Source organism: Penicillium canescens, assembly GCF_028828765.1.
Source record: "Penicillium canescens strain IBT 15451 chromosome Unknown utg000003l_segment0_segment0, whole genome shotgun sequence".
Taxonomy (NCBI): domain Eukaryota; kingdom Fungi; phylum Ascomycota; class Eurotiomycetes; order Eurotiales; family Aspergillaceae; genus Penicillium; species Penicillium canescens.
The window spans coordinates 3,213,076-3,228,712 of NW_026703965.1; the positions used below are offsets into that span (position 1 = coordinate 3,213,076).

Below are 15,637 nucleotides of genomic sequence, written 5' to 3' on the forward strand. Positions count from 1 at the left end.
ACGGCAATGACGACACTCCACACGTGACGGTTGTACACCTTATACGCCTTTAAATGTGTTCAGCTCTATATCATCATATCCGAACGTCATAGACTGTATAAACAAGCATAGAGACGGGAGAGTGCTCACCTAGGCAAGTGGGGGAGCTATGATGATTAGTAAGACCTAACTCTTAGCTATCAGATTGCCCAGTTGTTGACCATGCCTCGTACACAATCGCCGTGGGAACAACACCCCTATCCTACGGCAACATGGACTTACCCAGTGCGCTGGAAAACCCGCATCATTGATACTCTTTTCCGGTTAATATTGAAATGGCGGAACAAACCCCCAATGTCCGAGCGGAGGTAGATCTGATGATATTGGACTACCTCGTCTGCCTGGCCGTCAGCAGACTCATTGCCATGATTGGAAATCCCGAGATCTGCCCAGATGTGGAATGGCTCGTGGAATCGGTTGAAAGTAAGTCCATTCTGGTTGTATCACGAAACCATGTGTTGACTCCTCTAGCCTTCCGCTGGATTATCGAGGGCCACCAATTCGAATCCGCCCTTCCCTGGGACCTCGACCTCAAACTGCGGGTCTTCCATATCGTCAATCTTTACTGCCGCTACGAGGCCCCCAGGGATCGCCGCCCCCTCCCAAATTTCACGCCCCTGTCCCACATTGCAGTTGAATTTATGCAATTTTGCCATACCTCAATCGAGAATGTATCCAAGAAACGCTGGTTTGACCTCGGTGCCCATCTTATGGCGCATGCGATATTGGAAGAAAGGGACCGCTTCCCGGAGCATCTCCGTAGGCTTTGTTCATGGACAACCAACGATGACGAGCTAAACGCGTACTGGGAGGTCAGCCGTGGAATGTTTCTCGAGCATATGCCACCCCCTACGGCACCGCAGCCCCAGCAAGCCGAGAAGAGCTAGACCGGATTTTCGACGTCCAATTACTGCACAACCGTTTGACTGGGTTCTTTGAGGATCTCATGGACGTCCTGGATGTACCCCTCCTTGTGCAAGTAGAGCAGGGCCAGCTGATCGGTTTGACCCATGAGGAAACACAGCGGGTGATTGAATATTGCCAGTCCTGAAGCAAACTCATCTACTGAAGAGGATCCGAGATGCGAGTGTATGTGACAGCACCTGCATAGCACACTGTATCCTGACGCGCAAAGTCCAGCAGCCGCCCCGAAAGGGCGAGCAAGAAAAGTCAGGGAACCCAATATTTCGCTCAAATGGGAACTTTACATGTTTTAATTGCTTTATTTCATTTCCTTCAACCCCAGGCCCTGACGGCCAATACGTCAAATCGAAGACTCGACCCTCTGTAGAAGACACTGTATCTATTGAACCACGAGTGAGAACAACACCCAGACTAAGCCTGCTAGAAGGCATGTCCTTAACATGGCATTTATATCTTGGAAACCTAATAATTTACAAAGGGCGCAACAGGCCGCTCTAGACACGGGAACACGCAGGGCAACAAGGGCAGTGTCGGCAGTGAATATCATCTAGCCAAGCAGCATGCGCCGGGGGTCTTCAATGTACTCCTTCACCTGTAAGAAAGTTAGTGTTTTGACCATATTTGAAGATGGAGAGTAATGACATACCTTGACCAGGAAAGTAACAGCCTCACGACCATCCAGAAGACGGTGATCGTAGGTGAGAGCGAGGTACATCATCTGCCGGCAAATGTTAGTGAGATAGATCCCATTAAAAGTGATTTACTAGGGGAGGGGGTCACATACCGGGCGGATTTCGACCTTGCCGTTGATGGCGACAGGCTTATCCTTAATGGCGTGAAGACCCAAGACAGCTGCAAAGAGAGTGTTAGACCCAAGAGACACACAAGAGATGGTGGAACTTACCAGTCTGAGGAAGGTTGATGATAGGTGTACCCATCAGGGAACCAAAGACACCACCCTATTCAAGTTAGCCTTGTCTGGACATGATCTATCTGGAAGGGAAATTTACATTGCTGATGGTGAAGGTACCACCGGCCATGTCCTCAATAGTCAACTTGTTGTCGCGAGCCTACAGATTGATCATCCGTTAGCAAAACTACATAAGAATACCAGCTCTGGGAGACTTACCTTCTTGCCAAGCTCGGCAATAGCCTCCTCGATTCCAACGAGGTCCTTGCCCTCGGTGTTGCGGACAACAGGAGTTACAAGGCCCTTTTCAGTTGCAACCGCAACGCTGATATCAACGTAGTCACGGTAGACAATGGTGTCGCCGCCATTGGGACCCTCAATTGAGGCATTGACAGCGGGAATGTCCTTCATGGCAAGGACGCAGGCACGGGAGAAGGCGCTCATGAAGCCCAGCTTCACACCGGTCTTCTTGAGCACATCATCCTTGTACAGCTTCCGGAATTCCATCAGAGACGACATATCAACTTCGTTGAAGGTGGTGAGAGACGCAGCAGTGTTCTGAGACTGCTTCAGGCGCTCAGCGATTCTCAGACGCATACGGTTCATCTTGACCTGAGCAGATGGAAGGTACCATGTTAGCAATGTCGGTGTGCGCAGTATGGCGAAACATGGCGAAAACATACCCGGCGTTCCTCGCGGCTCCCAAGGGCAGGCTTGGCTTCAGCGACGCCTTGCGGCTTGGGTGACTCCTTCTTTGCGGGGGCCTCCTTGGGCTTCTCTGACGGAGGAGGCGCAGGCTTTGAGGCCTGAGTCTCCTTGGGCTTATCAGCCTCAGTGGGAGCAGGAGCGGGAGAGGGCTCCTTCTTAGGCTCAGACTCCTTGGGCTTTTCGGCACCCTCGTCCTTCTTTCCTTCGGGAGCACCACCGAGCTCCAGCTTAACGAGGTCCTGTCCAACGGTGACAGTGTCTTCCTCGCTCACAAGGAATTCTTTGATGGTACCAGACTCCGGGGCATTGACCGAGACATCAATCTGATCACGGAAGAAAAGAAATTAGCTCAGCAAACCCTTAATGCCTGTCAATTCTCCCAGTATGCCAACGTACCTTGTCCGTTTCGATAGTCGCGATTTCCTCATCACGCTCGACATAATCGCCAACCTCTATATTATAATAAGCACTGGTGAACAATGGCTGATTTGAAGAACAAGCGCCATACGTTTTGAGAACTGCTTCAGGGTACCCTCTGTAATCGATTCGGCCATCTGGGGAACCTTGACGATGGAGTCGGCTACAACAAACATTGGTTAACAATATTGAACAGAGTCGCGACAAAATCGACCTTACCATAGGTTCTGAGTTGGTGGCCTCCCAGAGGAGCCATGTTGAGCGAGACATTGATGCTGTTTAATTTGATGAGCTAAACATGCTCCAACCAGGTATGATGTAGGTGCGTTTTTCCTTACCCCGATGAAACCTGGAGTAAACCAGAGGCCGTACGAGGCGACACCTTTTTGCGCGTCAAAGTGGACAACCCCTTGAGGTTGCGGAACTGACTAGACGCCCGAGGTGTAGTCCTGGCCACAGCCGACAAACCCGAAAGGCGCGCAAGAGAGAGCCGAGAAGCCATGATTGAATAATAAAAAAAAACAAACAATTACCGGGAAGATCGACCGGAAAGAGTGAGAAAAGAGGCTTCTCAGAGAAGAAGTTCAAGGTCAAAAGGTGAAGGTCAAGCTCGGATTAGATCGGGTAACGTAAAACCGGGCTCCCTTTCGGCAGAGGACTATTCCTCTTACATCCTACGGCTGCCCACACGGACCATTGTAGCATTTCATGAACGAATTAGGAAGCACAGAATAGTCAACCTGACGACAAACCCACTCAACCCCGTTGGAAACCCTGAACCACTGTGTCTGCAATTGTTGTCAGACTTAAATCTCATAGCGAACCACCTTCTCTCGTTTATCCTTTCTTCTGACCGGAATTGGGCCCGGGACAAGACTTGAGATCTCAGCATGTCCACCTCCGCTGTTCAGTGGGTAGCCGTCCCTTCTAATCAAGAGGAATATACTGACATTTGCAGGTCGCTCTACAGGCGGTCCTTGAAGTTGGCCCTTGACTGGGCTGTCCACCGGCAGGTGTGGCGCGGACAAGCAGTCTATATCCGATCCCTTTTCGAAGCGAACAAGGACGTCCGTGATCCCCGCCAACAGCAGGTATAGGATCCAATCCCTTTCTTACTGCGCCATCTTTGACACAATTGAACAGGTCTTGTTGCGCGAAACGGAGAAGCTCTTGGAGAACTGGAAGCACCCGGATCCTTACCGGGCACCCACTGCGCCCGGCGGAAACAAATGGGAACGCAACCTGCCCGCTCGAATCCTGCCATGTATGTCGATACTTCATCTCTGGCAAGCGAAAATTGTCATGGAACGCTAATATTTTTACAAATGCAGATGCGCAATCCTCAGGAGCCCACTAATGGACAGCGGAAGTGCGAAATACAATATCAAATGGAAGACTGGGGTTTTAATCGAGAACATGAACTACGCGTAATTCATGCAGATAGATTCGCGAATCGATACCGATAATCAGTTGATATACTTGTGTACAATAAAGCAGGAAAACAGACGATTTGAATCTATACAAGTCGACGCGACAACCAAAATACAGCAAAGAAAGCAAACAGAATCGAGGCACAACGAAGTCAACACTTGAAGGACCTAGAGTCTTTTCATTGATTTGGGTCTGTCCCTGGGCTAGTATCCGAAAGTTGAAATCCCTCAAACGAGCTAAGGTCGTCGGTATCATTCCATGTCCGTAGACATAATGTACAACCAGGAAATTGATGAAAAAAAGAGAAAACGCAGAGCCATAACGTGCCCGTCCCATAACCCCATTATCGTGTCAAAGAACCAATCCGCGCCGGAAAAGAAAACAAAGAACCCGCGAAAACAACAGAGACACCGCTCTACAGCTCCTGGCTACCCTTACCAGCCTTGGGGGTCTTCTTAGGAAGAAGGTCTGGAAACCATATTAGTAATTGAAGATGGCAAGAAGTGCGGGGTAACGTACTCTGGTGGATGTTGGGCAGAACACCACCCTGGGCAATGGTGACGTGACCCAGAAGCTTGTTCAGCTCCTCATCGTTGCGGATGGCGAGCTGGAGGTGACGGGGAATGATACGGGTCTTCTTGTTGTCACGGGCGGCGTTACCGGCCAACTCGAGGATTTCAGCAGCGAGGTACTCGAGAACGGCAGCGAGGTAAACGGGAGCACCGGCACCAACACGCTGGGCGTAGTTGCCCTTGCGGAGCAGACGGTGGACACGGCCAACGGGGAAGGCCAGGCCAGCCTTGGAGGAACGGCTTGTGGATGTCAATATTTTTGAGGTCGAAAAACGCGTGGATAAACAACTTACGACTGCGCGTTCTTGCTGCCGCTAGCCTTGCCGCCGGATTTTCCGCCAGTCATTTTGATGGATGAGTTTTTGAAGGGGGTTTGAAAAAAGGGTTAAGTGTCGAAAGATGATGAGTGAGTTAAGGGGAAAGTCGCAAGAGCAGGTGGGAGAGCGTGTGGAAGCGGAGGACCTTTATAAGGACGCGGTGAGGGTGACGTTGGGCGGCATCAAGAGGCCTCCCAGATCACGCACTCGCTTAGAGAGCGCAGCCAATGATCAGTCAGATCAGACATTCCCATTTGGGTAAGGTTTGGTAATTTAGACTTATTACCATACCATACACCCGTCTTGATGTGAATCTGGTCCACTTTCCCCGCCCTAAGACGCGTCAACCCCTCTTTAATCATACAAATCATACCACCATATTACCGTATTGAAATTCGGCCTCCTTTGCACCCCCCAGGATCAACTGCCTGTTGGTGCGCGAGTATAAAGACCGCGCCTCCCCTCGTCACCGCGTCTCACTTACTTTTCCTCCCCCATTCCATCTCTGCTTCCCATCCACACGCTTCCTTCATCTTCCTTTGATCTTTCAATCTTCCTCTTTTTACCCACCCTTTCAAAACTACATTCGAAATGGCTCCCAAGGCTGCTGAGAAGAAGCCCTCCACTGGTGGCAAGGCCCCCGTTGGCGGCAAGGCCCCTGCCGAGAAGAAGGAGGCTGGCAAGAAGACTGCCACCGCTGCCTCTGGCGAGAAGAAGAAGCGCGGCAAGACCCGCAAGGAGACCTACTCCTCCTACATCTACAAGGGTGAGTGATTTGCGCGTTGTTTTTTTTGGAGATTTTGCTGGGCGCATTTGTACTGACCCCATTCTAGTCCTCAAGCAGGTCCACCCCGACACTGGTATCTCCACCCGTGCCATGTCCATCCTGAACTCCTTCGTCAACGGTATGTTTTGTTCTCCAAAGTCGCGTTCGGCGCGTCTCAATCGGTTCATATTCTGACTTTAAATTTCAGACATCTTCGAGCGTGTTGCTACCGAGGCCTCCAAGCTGGCTGCTTACAACAAGAAGTCCACCATCTCCTCCCGGGAGATCCAGACCTCCGTACGCCTCATCCTCCCCGGTGAGCTTGCCAAGCACGCCGTCTCTGAGGGTACCAAGGCCGTTACCAAGTACTCTTCCTCCGCCAAATAAGCGGGTTCCTTACGTTTTCTTTTGAGCTTGCTTTGTTTTTACTGCCTCTTGATCTGTTATGGGCTCTGAGGCGGTCGGTTATGGGTGTTTTGCGGGTTTCTAATGCGTCATGGGATGGCTTGAATTTTCTTTTCCCCGATGGGCGATTTTCTTTGATGGTTACCGATATGTGAATGCGGTGTAACATAACTCGGGTATGGGGCAGGCACGGATTGACCTCCCCTACTAGAACGCGAAATTCCAAATGCGTGATTGCATTGCATCATGATTCTATCTTTCCAACTAGTTCTGTACGAGCGAGGGGCCTTGTGTAGCTACAGCAGCTTCGGGATGCAAAACTGATATCCAACTAGGTAATTCCAATTTTATTCCAATGCATCCGAGTCATCCAGCACTTCCACTTCATCAAGCGCCCCTGCGCGACCATGGCCATGATCTGGCTGGGCATGTCCGGGGAAGATGTGCACGATCTGTCGCCCAGGAGTAGATTCAATTTGTTGCTTCCAGTCGGCCCAGTCATCCTCATCTCTGATGAGGAATCCGATCAGCATGCTGGGGTCCATGTCCTTGATGTGGATTCTCCGAAGTCGGCTGGTGTAATAGCTGTCAAGTTCTTCTGAAGTGTAGGGTTCATCAGGTCGATATGGTGTTGCGGGTCGAGTAGAGTGGGGATCGAGGAAGAACAGGTGGGAATCTTGAGATCCTACAAAGTAGTGGGATGCAGAAGGGCGCCCGCTTAATGTTTGTGAAGTGTTAGTAGATGCGCCTAATGTCTAGACGATTGCATTTGGACCTACCCTGCCACACCAACTGATTGGGGGTATTGCAGTGCAGCTCGTAGTCCGTCCCAATACACCGGTGTGATATGATCAATCCCCAATCTGATTCCTATGAGGATAAGTGTTGGCTGGATGCGGCCAGTCATGTCTCGCGCAACTTGTGTAAACTTATCTTCATATACATCGGATGTGTCGTTGGTGACGTAGACCCTAAGCTTGGGTGATTCACATTGGGTTGAAAGTAGCCTGTCTGCTCTCAGTATCAAGCGATTTGCTTTGTTGCATCACTTACTGTATACATCTGGCTGTTGCCGACGGTCCAAACCACTCTCCTGGGTATTTCCCGCATGACTCTGCGCCGCAGTTCACAAATCGATGTATTGAGAATAGAGCATCTGGATGATCGGCAAACATTGAAATCAACTTCGACTCTTCCTCTGGTCTGTCTCCCCTGCGCCAGTCTGGTATGCGAATGTTAACTCTGGTTTTCCCCTGTATATCAAGCTTTGTCTCTCACCTCTCCCTAACAATAAGATCGCGAACGTGTTTGCCAGAAGGCTTTGCCCAGATCTAATCATGCAGCCCCACCCGGTATCAGATGTGAAGCCCTGGGAGTCCATGAGCTGACTCCGAAGCCGTACACTCAGTGTCATAGAGGACGCCGCTTCTGGTGATTTTGCTCGTGGTATCGGTGTGAAGTTTGATCGGTATGTCATCCACTGCCTCGATCCAAAATCAGAGAGAAATGCTTCCGGCCAGGCTTTCCCTGTCGTTTCACTCGATATGCCAGCTTCTGCGGACTGCCTTGTCGGGCCATCTTCTTTGACTGTTAGAAACAAGTGGCGTGTATTCGGCACTCAGATCTCCACCGACTCATCGGACAGGTCTGGTTAGGACTTACCGGTGATTTGCGGGGTCGCATACTCTCTACCCAGGCACCATATCGACGCCGTAGGTACATCATTCTTGGGTTCTGGATCCCAGAAGTATTGCACTATGCGTTTGCATTTTTCCATGTCCACCGTCATCGCTGTTGTGGTTTGTAGATGGTGATGAGGTGGGCTTTAAGACGGTGTGGGGAGATGATCGGAGGGGATATATATATGCAAGGCTACCTACCCATGGAGTGGGACTAGAGCTTAGATCAACATCCAAGGAAATCACAGAGGTACGCAAAATAACAAATATACCACAGAGATATATGTAAGAACACAAAACAATACAAAAGAAGTAGAATCATCTGTAGTTCAAGCTATTTCTACACATCTTTAGAGGGGTCTAAACACAGTCACGAGCCAAGACGTCACCGATCCCTGATGGCTAAAAGGGTCAAAAGGATGGTTTCTCCTAAGTTGCATCGATGCGACACCGAAAGATTTGAGATTTACATACATCAAACAAGATCATGGATATCTGTAAAAAATGACTGTAATGGCTCTCTGACTTGGGGTCACCGCCCGGCCCACTAACGTCGAGCAAGAAATCCCGCCAGAACAACTTTTCCTTCAACCATCTCATCTACACCCATGGCCCGCCATGGGAAGTTTAAGGCCCGTACCAGGCGGGCACCAGTGGGCAGAGGTATACTTCATCTGTCTTTGATTCTATTTTACTTCGTTGAGACTAATCATCCGTAGACCCATCGCCACCCCAGTTTACCATGCAGCAAGAAGCTCGGAACACTGAAAGCCACCAGCGATCATGGTCAAATGCCCTCCGCCACAAGGCCGTCAATTTCGTGAGCGCAGGAAGTCTGGAACCAACCCTGGAACAGGAAGATGAGGACCAGAAGTCCACCAGAGACGCATCAGAACTAATGACCGACAATCCACTCGACCATAGGGTAGATGATCCCGAGGTCCCCTTCTTTTTTGATTCACAAGGGCATGAAGTTGCCAACACGGGGCACCCGAACCCAACACTGCGAGTTGAATTGTCAGATTCCGACGACTCGAGCGAAGACGAAGTTGTGTTCACTGGTCGGAGGAAGAACACCAAACCCGTTGTTATTGAAACAAACCAGCAAGAGATTCAAGGGATGGTGCAGCCAGCCGCTGCTGAATTGTCCCAAACATTATCTAGACTGGTGGTTGAACCTGAACACCGTGACCTGCCACCCGTTGCCAACGACGAAGACGACGCAGAATCCAACACAGACAAACCAAACTGGCCACCAGAAACAGACATCGATCCAGTCGCCGACTACATCGCCAACATAGACAGCGAATACTATGCAGAAATTATCAAGGGAACAAGCGCCGATCTCCAGGAGGGCATTGACGTTGAAAAAGCTGCGACGCAGCTGGACCTGTCGGCCTCTAGCCCCGCTGGCTTTCAGAGAGAGCCCCCAAGATCATTACCCGCAGACAATCAAACCAATACATACACGGCCGAGGGCTCAGTGGATGGTAAGTCTGAACCACGCCTCTTGTCAAGGCGAATGCTGACATGCAGGTATCCAGTGCTGGCTCAAATGCATTTTGACACAGAACAAGAATCAGGCGCGACATCGAGTGGAACTGACCAGGATGAAAAGGATATCTTCGATGATTTGAATTCTGATGATGATTTGGATGATTTTATACTGCTCGAGGACCTAGCGACCGGGTACTCCAAGTCAGGTAAGAAAGGCGCCCGGTCTGGAAAGCCCTCATTCCCTTCAGCATCGGCATTCGCAGATGCCCTTGACTCCGATCCTTACTTTGGGTTTGATATCATGGACTTTGATCGACCGAGCCTGCGGAAAAAGCCCAAGGGCAAGCAAGCCGTCCCTGAGCTGGTGCTATCCGACAGTGAATTTGAGATTGAGCTACAAGAAGCCTGGCAAAACGACAGAAGGAAAAAGAAACTGAGAAAGAAGGAGCGAGAAGAACTGCGAGCGCAGGGATTACTTGGCAGAAAATCAGGGAATCCAGACCTCAAAGCCAAGTATTCCAAGGAGATGAATATGGAGCAGTTCATGAACGAACTACGATCGTTTCTCCTGTCTCCCAAAAACGGGTTTGTCTACTCTATTTCAACTGTTACTAGGCCTAGCTAACTCTATTGAAGCCTGGCATTGCCACCCATGACCAAACAACGCAGAAAGCTGATACACGAGTTGGCCAATGCACTGAATTTGAAATCACAGTCACGCGGTCATGGAATGGATCGGTTCCCTGTTCTCAACAAGACCGCGCGTACTCCTGCATACACCCCCAAAACCATTTCCAACGTCGACGATCTCTTGTCTGGGAGGAAGTTCAACCGCCGGCTGTTCAGATCATGGGGCACAGACCCACCAAAATCCTTCAAAACTAAACGATCTGGGGGAGCTGCAACCTATATGGAAGGCGATGTGGTTGGCGCCTCTGCCCCGGAAATTGGAGCCGGAAACCGAGGCCGCGCCATGCTGGAGAAGATGGGATGGAGTACAGGTACTGCCCTCGGAGCTTCCAACAACAAGGGCATCCTACAGCCCGTTGCCCATGTTGTCAAAAACTCCCGGGCCGGGTTAGGCTAAATATGGACTTTGTGCATGTCTGGAAGGGGTTTTTGTTTTACCCAACCTAGATTTGAGCGACACGACTCCCCTTGATAGACAATATACAAATTGAGGCCAAGTTCTGACCTCTACAAAATGACCGTGGCCCACTATTTGCACGTATGGTATACTTGCACCATAAGGCGACATCTAACGTTTTTTGCCCTTCTGACTAACAGTCCCCGACAATGGCTGTGCATGGTCCTCTCTTTTGATATGCTCAAACAGCTTAGACTTGGAAGCGAAAGAATCTTTGCACCTTGCACATACAAAAGCCATAGATTGATTTGTTTCCTTGGCGGCCTTTTTAGCCCGTTTCTGTTTGGCCTTGCCCAGCTTAGGCGCCAATGACTGCCCCATGACATCAGAAGCGCACAGTTGATCAGACAGTGCAGTGACAGAATCTTGTATTTCTCCTGATAGAAGACTCATATCAGTTCGTAGTCTGGTTTCGATTGATTCCCTCGAAGCGTAATCTTCGTCATCTGTGGCCGGGGGAGAGTCTTCAACTGCATTCGGGCCGGACGTTGATGTCTTTTTTAGGCCAGGCAAGCTTTCCTGCGCCCTAGTATCACGGTCGGAACTGATACCTGCCTCTTCAAGCTGAGAACAGACTACTTCAACGTCGGCCGGGGGGATGTATCATCCCCCACCTCAAGAGGTTGAGTTGTAACTGCATTGGCGCTTGAGCCATCGGTGGACTCTAAATCTAATTGATCATTCTGCATTCGCATCTCCCAGCATAGTTGCTTGACAGCCTTGAGGTGCTTTTTTACTGCGTTCGTGGGCCTCGTATTGCTTTTGACTTTTGAAATATTTGTGACATGCCACACATTCAAAACTTTCAACCTCGCTCTCCTCGCTCTCACTGTCGTCTGCCTCTGGTTGCTCCGATTGCGCCCATTCTTGAAGGACATGGTCACGCATCTTGGCCTGATTAAGCGCTCGTGATCTCGCTGCTTGCGCAGCCACAGACTGGCGGAGAGTCTCCTGGCGTTGGGCTTCGCTCTGGGCGTTGGCTTTGTATCGAGGATCACGTTTCTTGACGAAGGCCACAAGGGACCTGACCGCATCGTTGAATTCTCGAATACCTTCATCACGGAGGCGTTTATTTTCTTTTTCCATCAATCGTCGCACCCGGCGATCAGGCGCTTCAGAGAGACGATAAGCATCCCTCCAGGCAAATGACTTTTGGGTGGAGAATCCACTCCAAGCTGCATAGAACGGCCGTACAACATTTTCAAAATCATCATCACAAGATCCAAATGCTGGATATTCAATAGGATCTTGAGCTTCCCACTGGCAAGCAAGCCTTTCCTCCAACGCAAGCTGTTCGAATTGCTCGCGGAGACCACCGAAGAACCCAGTCGGGGCATCGGAGAATTCCATTCGAGGATTAAACTTCGAAAAGAGCTTGAGGACATCATCAGTGGTTGTAATTCGAACATTGTACGAGTGTTGATCATCGGCACCCCCGCTTGTCCCCAGGAAGGCATCACTGTGTGAATCGTACCATGCCCGCTCCTGGGGATCTGCGAGTACCTCATAAGCAGATTGAATCTCTGCAAACAGTTTGGTAGCCTCTTCAACATTGCCATAGTTTCGATCTGGGTGCAGCACGAGAGCTTTTTTCCTGTATGCTTTCTTGATTCTGTGAAGACGGACAACTTTTTAGTCGCCGGATATGACCACTTAGTGTGTAAACTTACTCATCGTCGGTTGCAGCCCGTGTTACCCCAAGTAGCTCATAGTAGTCGGTCTTTTGGCCTTGCTGCTCTGAGGCGTCAGAGCTCGCCTGGCTGGTTGAATGGAATTGGCCCATGGCCCTGGGGGTGGGGGAAGAAATGCAAAGGATAATAAGGTCAGATGTGAAGAGAAGTGTACAAGAGATAAACAACGTATCCTGCCAGAGCTTCAAGGTCTCGTGTCTATCAAGAGGAGACCTCAAAAGCCTTGAAGCTCGAAGCTCGAATTGTTTGAGGGGAGAAAGAAAACCATGGAGCCTTGGCGCATCACCTTATCAAGGAACTGCCGTCAAAACATCATCACCTTTGATCCCTAGGAAATGTGACCTTGCCTTTCTCCATCTTTCCCTCAAACATCCGTTGTCAACTTCCAGGGATGGTTTGGTCTCTCATTCATATTCCAGACGAGATCTTGAGTTCAATCCTACGTGATTGCCCTCCCCAGACCTGTGCCGCCCTCGAACAAACCAACTCTCGATTTCAAAATGTGACGAACGAGCCTTTACTATGGCGTTACTATTGTCAGTCGCATTACAAGTTTTGGGATAGGCGTCATGATATGCCTCACAAGCTTCTTTGCCCAGTCTCGTCTATTGATTGGAAGGCGCTTTTTGTGTCCAAGTATCAAGTCGATCGCTCGGTCACTGGGCTTCTCGGGAGCATCCTCGCTAGTCAAACGGGCCGCATCGAAAAGTTTCGCTCTGTGATAAATATGGGATACGATGCCAAAGACACTCTTTTGCGGCATAGTCTGGTGGCATTCGGGGATGATCATCTGGCCAGAAGGTGGGCTACTGATCCTGTGCAATTGGCATTTATTTCCGTCGAGTTGACCGGTGCTTATGGCAATCTAAAGGTATTATGCTCGCGCACTCTTGACTTGTCTCCATCGGAGCATTGCAGTGCCGGAGTGGGCGAAACTCAGGCGCGGGGAGCCGGTGTCACTTGACCGAGCCTTGGGCTGCTTTGATCTCTTCATTCCTGAAAGCGGATATGGGGACTTGGACGATGTGAGTTCGATCCTTGTGGTCTCTTGCTGTTCACCTGTATCTGACTGATTTCCAAAGATACGAGGCTCGCTTGGTGGGATTCTTGATCGCTTCGTCGCAGATCACCTAGACCTTTCTCTCACTCCTCGCCAAAAAGCCCTGGCTATTGCATCCTGGCTAAGAGCGAACAACCTTACAGGCCTCGATCCAGAGCGGGAATACCACTCCCTGGAGCATAATTTCCTGGGGCTAGCTCTAAAGAATGTTGGGCACAACTCTCTACCGTTGATATCAGCTGCAATATATTGCTTTGTTGCGCAGGGAGTGGGCCTCAATGCTCGTCCTTGCGGGTTTCCTTTCCATGTCCATGTCATAATCACCCCCCGGTCAGGATTTGACATGGATGGGCGTTCTTTGTCTAATATGGGTCAGGGGCAGCCCATGTACTTGGACCCATTCCGAGGCGCACGAGAAACTTCCGTTTCAGATCTGCGCAATCAACTAAGCTTCCTCGGAATGTCCAACTCGGACCAATTTACCGCACTTGGCGAGTCTCTAACGTCGTCGATTGTCTTGCGCTGCGGCAAGAACATTCTGAACTCGGTCCGTATCGCATCTCAAAATCCAGACTTGCATTCTACTTCAGTAGATGCCGTGAGTGCAAGATATGCTGCACTTTGGTCGGTGATGCTCCTATCGGGTGATTCAAGACCGACGGATCTGCGTCACCAATTGCCATGGCTGATGGAGCTTTTCGCTACTGATTTCCCTTCGGACATATTTCTCATCGAGCAATACATTGCTCCTCTGTTCCACGGCCTATTTGAGCATGAGCATATTCTAGAGAGCCTCCACGTGATGAGGGCCGTGGATGAGATCCCAAAGCAGGTTCATACCCGAACTGGTACCAACGCAAATATTCGATATACTGTGGGTCAGGTTTTCTGCCACCGTCGCTATCATTACAGGGCTATCATCACCGGCTGGGATTCCGAATGCGGTGCGGGTGAACAGTGGATGATGAGGATGGGCATTGACCGATTACAGGCTGGCAGGCACCAAAGTTTCTACCATGTTCTGTAAGTATGATAATCCAACGTCTCCCTTCGGGGGCTAACCATATCTAGCGTGGAGGATCGAAGTGTTCGATATGTGGCCGAGGAAAACATTGAACTTATTAAACCTCACCTAACAGAACTGCCACAGAGCCTGATCGCTATTGCGGGCAAGCATTTCAAACGATGGGATGAAAGGGGTAGGATTTTTATAAGTAATATGAAGGATGAGTATCCAGATGACTAATCCCCGGCCCTTGTGCCCACCAGGGCAAGTGGACATGGTACCTATCTACATAGTCCTGGATCTAGCACAACTCGTATGTACAAGTCAACACCTACATGCGTTATATTATTATATATCAGGGGAATTATCCTAATACAGACATAGATTTAAACCGATAGCTATAAGGCCTAGGGGTTACTTTATATAGTATATGTGATACATGGCTGCTGGAGGGGGAACCGGTGAATACACGGGTCCAAGATGACTGGACGAAAGCGGAGTGGTTATACTGGCTTCCTGGCGTCTCTCCTGTTCTCTTTCTTCCTTCTCTCTAGCTTGGTGTCCCTTATTGAATGAACACCATTTCTTCCAACTTGCCGACTCACTGTATAACCCTATTTTAAAGGATATATTAGCTAGAGATTATAGCTACTAAGGACTTATATAGGCGTTCAGTTTAGATTGCGACAATGCCTGTCTATATGCCTTGAGGTAAGGCCTATTGCCCGTCCACGGTGGGCATAAGGCATTTTGGCTAAGGGGAGGTCCGCCTAGTTTTATATAACGTATGTATAACTTACTAATTTATTCGGATAGATTACTATTTCTTTTTTATAACACTATATTCTAGTAATAATATATTCGATCTTAGTGTTATATAAAAAGCTATATAAAATTATACAAAATAATATAGTCTAAACTTTGTAAATGTGCTTTAATACTAATCCTTATCTTAATAAACTATATACCTTTATAGGTAGGTAGTTTCTCTAGTATATAGTTAAAGTCGTTTATTATAGAAATATATATTTAGGTATAGTAACTTTATCTTATAATTAATTAAAAGTG

At 49.3% G+C, this 15,637-nt stretch overlaps 9 protein-coding genes across 9 annotated transcripts; 5 read left to right on the forward strand and 4 right to left on the reverse strand.

Annotated features, from left to right (window-relative positions):
• Positions 1 to 314: 314 nt before the first annotated feature.
• Positions 315 to 926, forward strand: N7446_004675 (uncharacterized protein; the record flags this gene model as incomplete). The annotated part of the gene is made up of 2 exons (XM_058513424.1): positions 315 to 462; positions 511 to 926. 2 exons carry the CDS (start codon positions 315 to 317, stop codon positions 924 to 926), a joined length of 564 nt encoding a protein of 187 aa, XP_058374753.1.
• A 584-nt stretch (positions 927 to 1,510) lies between these two features.
• Positions 1,511 to 3,500, reverse strand: N7446_004676 (uncharacterized protein; the record flags this gene model as incomplete). Its single annotated transcript, XM_058513425.1, has 11 exons — positions 1,511 to 1,555; positions 1,610 to 1,681; positions 1,748 to 1,815; positions 1,868 to 1,922; positions 1,974 to 2,033; positions 2,093 to 2,485; positions 2,557 to 2,904; positions 2,978 to 3,033; positions 3,090 to 3,161; positions 3,218 to 3,273; positions 3,337 to 3,500. 11 exons carry the CDS (start codon positions 3,498 to 3,500, stop codon positions 1,511 to 1,513), a joined length of 1,389 nt encoding a protein of 462 aa, XP_058374754.1.
• Positions 3,501 to 3,888: 388 nt separating this feature from the next.
• On the forward strand, positions 3,889 to 4,355 carry N7446_004677 (NADH dehydrogenase [ubiquinone] 1 beta subcomplex subunit 9; the record flags this gene model as incomplete). The annotated part of the gene is made up of 4 exons (XM_058513426.1): positions 3,889 to 3,908; positions 3,957 to 4,089; positions 4,142 to 4,262; positions 4,330 to 4,355. The coding sequence occupies 4 exons, from the start codon at positions 3,889 to 3,891 to the stop codon at positions 4,353 to 4,355; spliced, it is 300 nt and encodes a 99-aa protein (XP_058374755.1).
• A 489-nt stretch (positions 4,356 to 4,844) lies between these two features.
• On the reverse strand, positions 4,845 to 5,347 carry N7446_004678 (histone H2A; the record flags this gene model as incomplete). Its single annotated transcript, XM_058513427.1, has 3 exons — positions 4,845 to 4,897; positions 4,949 to 5,241; positions 5,295 to 5,347. 3 exons carry the CDS (start codon positions 5,345 to 5,347, stop codon positions 4,845 to 4,847), a joined length of 399 nt encoding a protein of 132 aa, XP_058374756.1.
• Positions 5,348 to 5,909: 562 nt separating this feature from the next.
• N7446_004679 (histone H2B family protein) lies at positions 5,910 to 6,471 on the forward strand (the record flags this gene model as incomplete). The annotated part of the gene is made up of 3 exons (XM_058513428.1): positions 5,910 to 6,084; positions 6,152 to 6,223; positions 6,293 to 6,471. The coding sequence occupies 3 exons, from the start codon at positions 5,910 to 5,912 to the stop codon at positions 6,469 to 6,471; spliced, it is 426 nt and encodes a 141-aa protein (XP_058374757.1).
• A 365-nt stretch (positions 6,472 to 6,836) lies between these two features.
• N7446_004680 (cysteine protease ATG4) lies at positions 6,837 to 8,278 on the reverse strand (the record flags this gene model as incomplete). Its single annotated transcript, XM_058513429.1, has 5 exons — positions 6,837 to 7,206; positions 7,269 to 7,496; positions 7,543 to 7,711; positions 7,768 to 8,067; positions 8,152 to 8,278. 5 exons carry the CDS (start codon positions 8,276 to 8,278, stop codon positions 6,837 to 6,839), a joined length of 1,194 nt encoding a protein of 397 aa, XP_058374758.1.
• Positions 8,279 to 8,776: 498 nt separating this feature from the next.
• N7446_004681 (uncharacterized protein) lies at positions 8,777 to 10,752 on the forward strand (the record flags this gene model as incomplete). The annotated part of the gene is made up of 4 exons (XM_058513430.1): positions 8,777 to 8,831; positions 8,888 to 9,658; positions 9,713 to 10,250; positions 10,302 to 10,752. The coding sequence occupies 4 exons, from the start codon at positions 8,777 to 8,779 to the stop codon at positions 10,750 to 10,752; spliced, it is 1,815 nt and encodes a 604-aa protein (XP_058374759.1).
• A 171-nt stretch (positions 10,753 to 10,923) lies between these two features.
• N7446_004682 (putative C2H2 finger domain protein) lies at positions 10,924 to 12,595 on the reverse strand (the record flags this gene model as incomplete). The annotated part of the gene is made up of 4 exons (XM_058513431.1): positions 10,924 to 11,356; positions 11,389 to 11,548; positions 11,580 to 12,424; positions 12,483 to 12,595. The coding sequence occupies 4 exons, from the start codon at positions 12,593 to 12,595 to the stop codon at positions 10,924 to 10,926; spliced, it is 1,551 nt and encodes a 516-aa protein (XP_058374760.1).
• Positions 12,596 to 12,833: 238 nt separating this feature from the next.
• Positions 12,834 to 14,884, forward strand: N7446_004683 (uncharacterized protein). Its single transcript, XM_058513432.1, has 4 exons — positions 12,834 to 13,304; positions 13,375 to 13,528; positions 13,586 to 14,586; positions 14,635 to 14,884. Exons 1-4 carry the CDS (start codon positions 12,895 to 12,897, stop codon positions 14,807 to 14,809), a joined length of 1,740 nt encoding a protein of 579 aa, XP_058374761.1. The 5' UTR covers positions 12,834 to 12,894; the 3' UTR covers positions 14,810 to 14,884.
• The last annotated feature ends 753 nt before the right edge of the window (positions 14,885 to 15,637 follow it).

Bases quoted from the DNA above. Each gene is read 5' to 3' on its own strand.
- N7446_004683 (XM_058513432.1), top strand. From the start codon at position 12,895: ATGGTTTGGTCTCTCATTCATATTCCAGACGAGATCTTGAGTTCAATC. The intron at 13,305-13,374 runs GTGGGCTACTGA...GGCAATCTAAAG, and splicing joins GATGATCATCTGGCCAGAAG to GTATTATGCTCGCGCACTCT. The intron at 13,529-13,585 runs GTGAGTTCGATC...TGATTTCCAAAG, and splicing joins GATATGGGGACTTGGACGAT to ATACGAGGCTCGCTTGGTGG.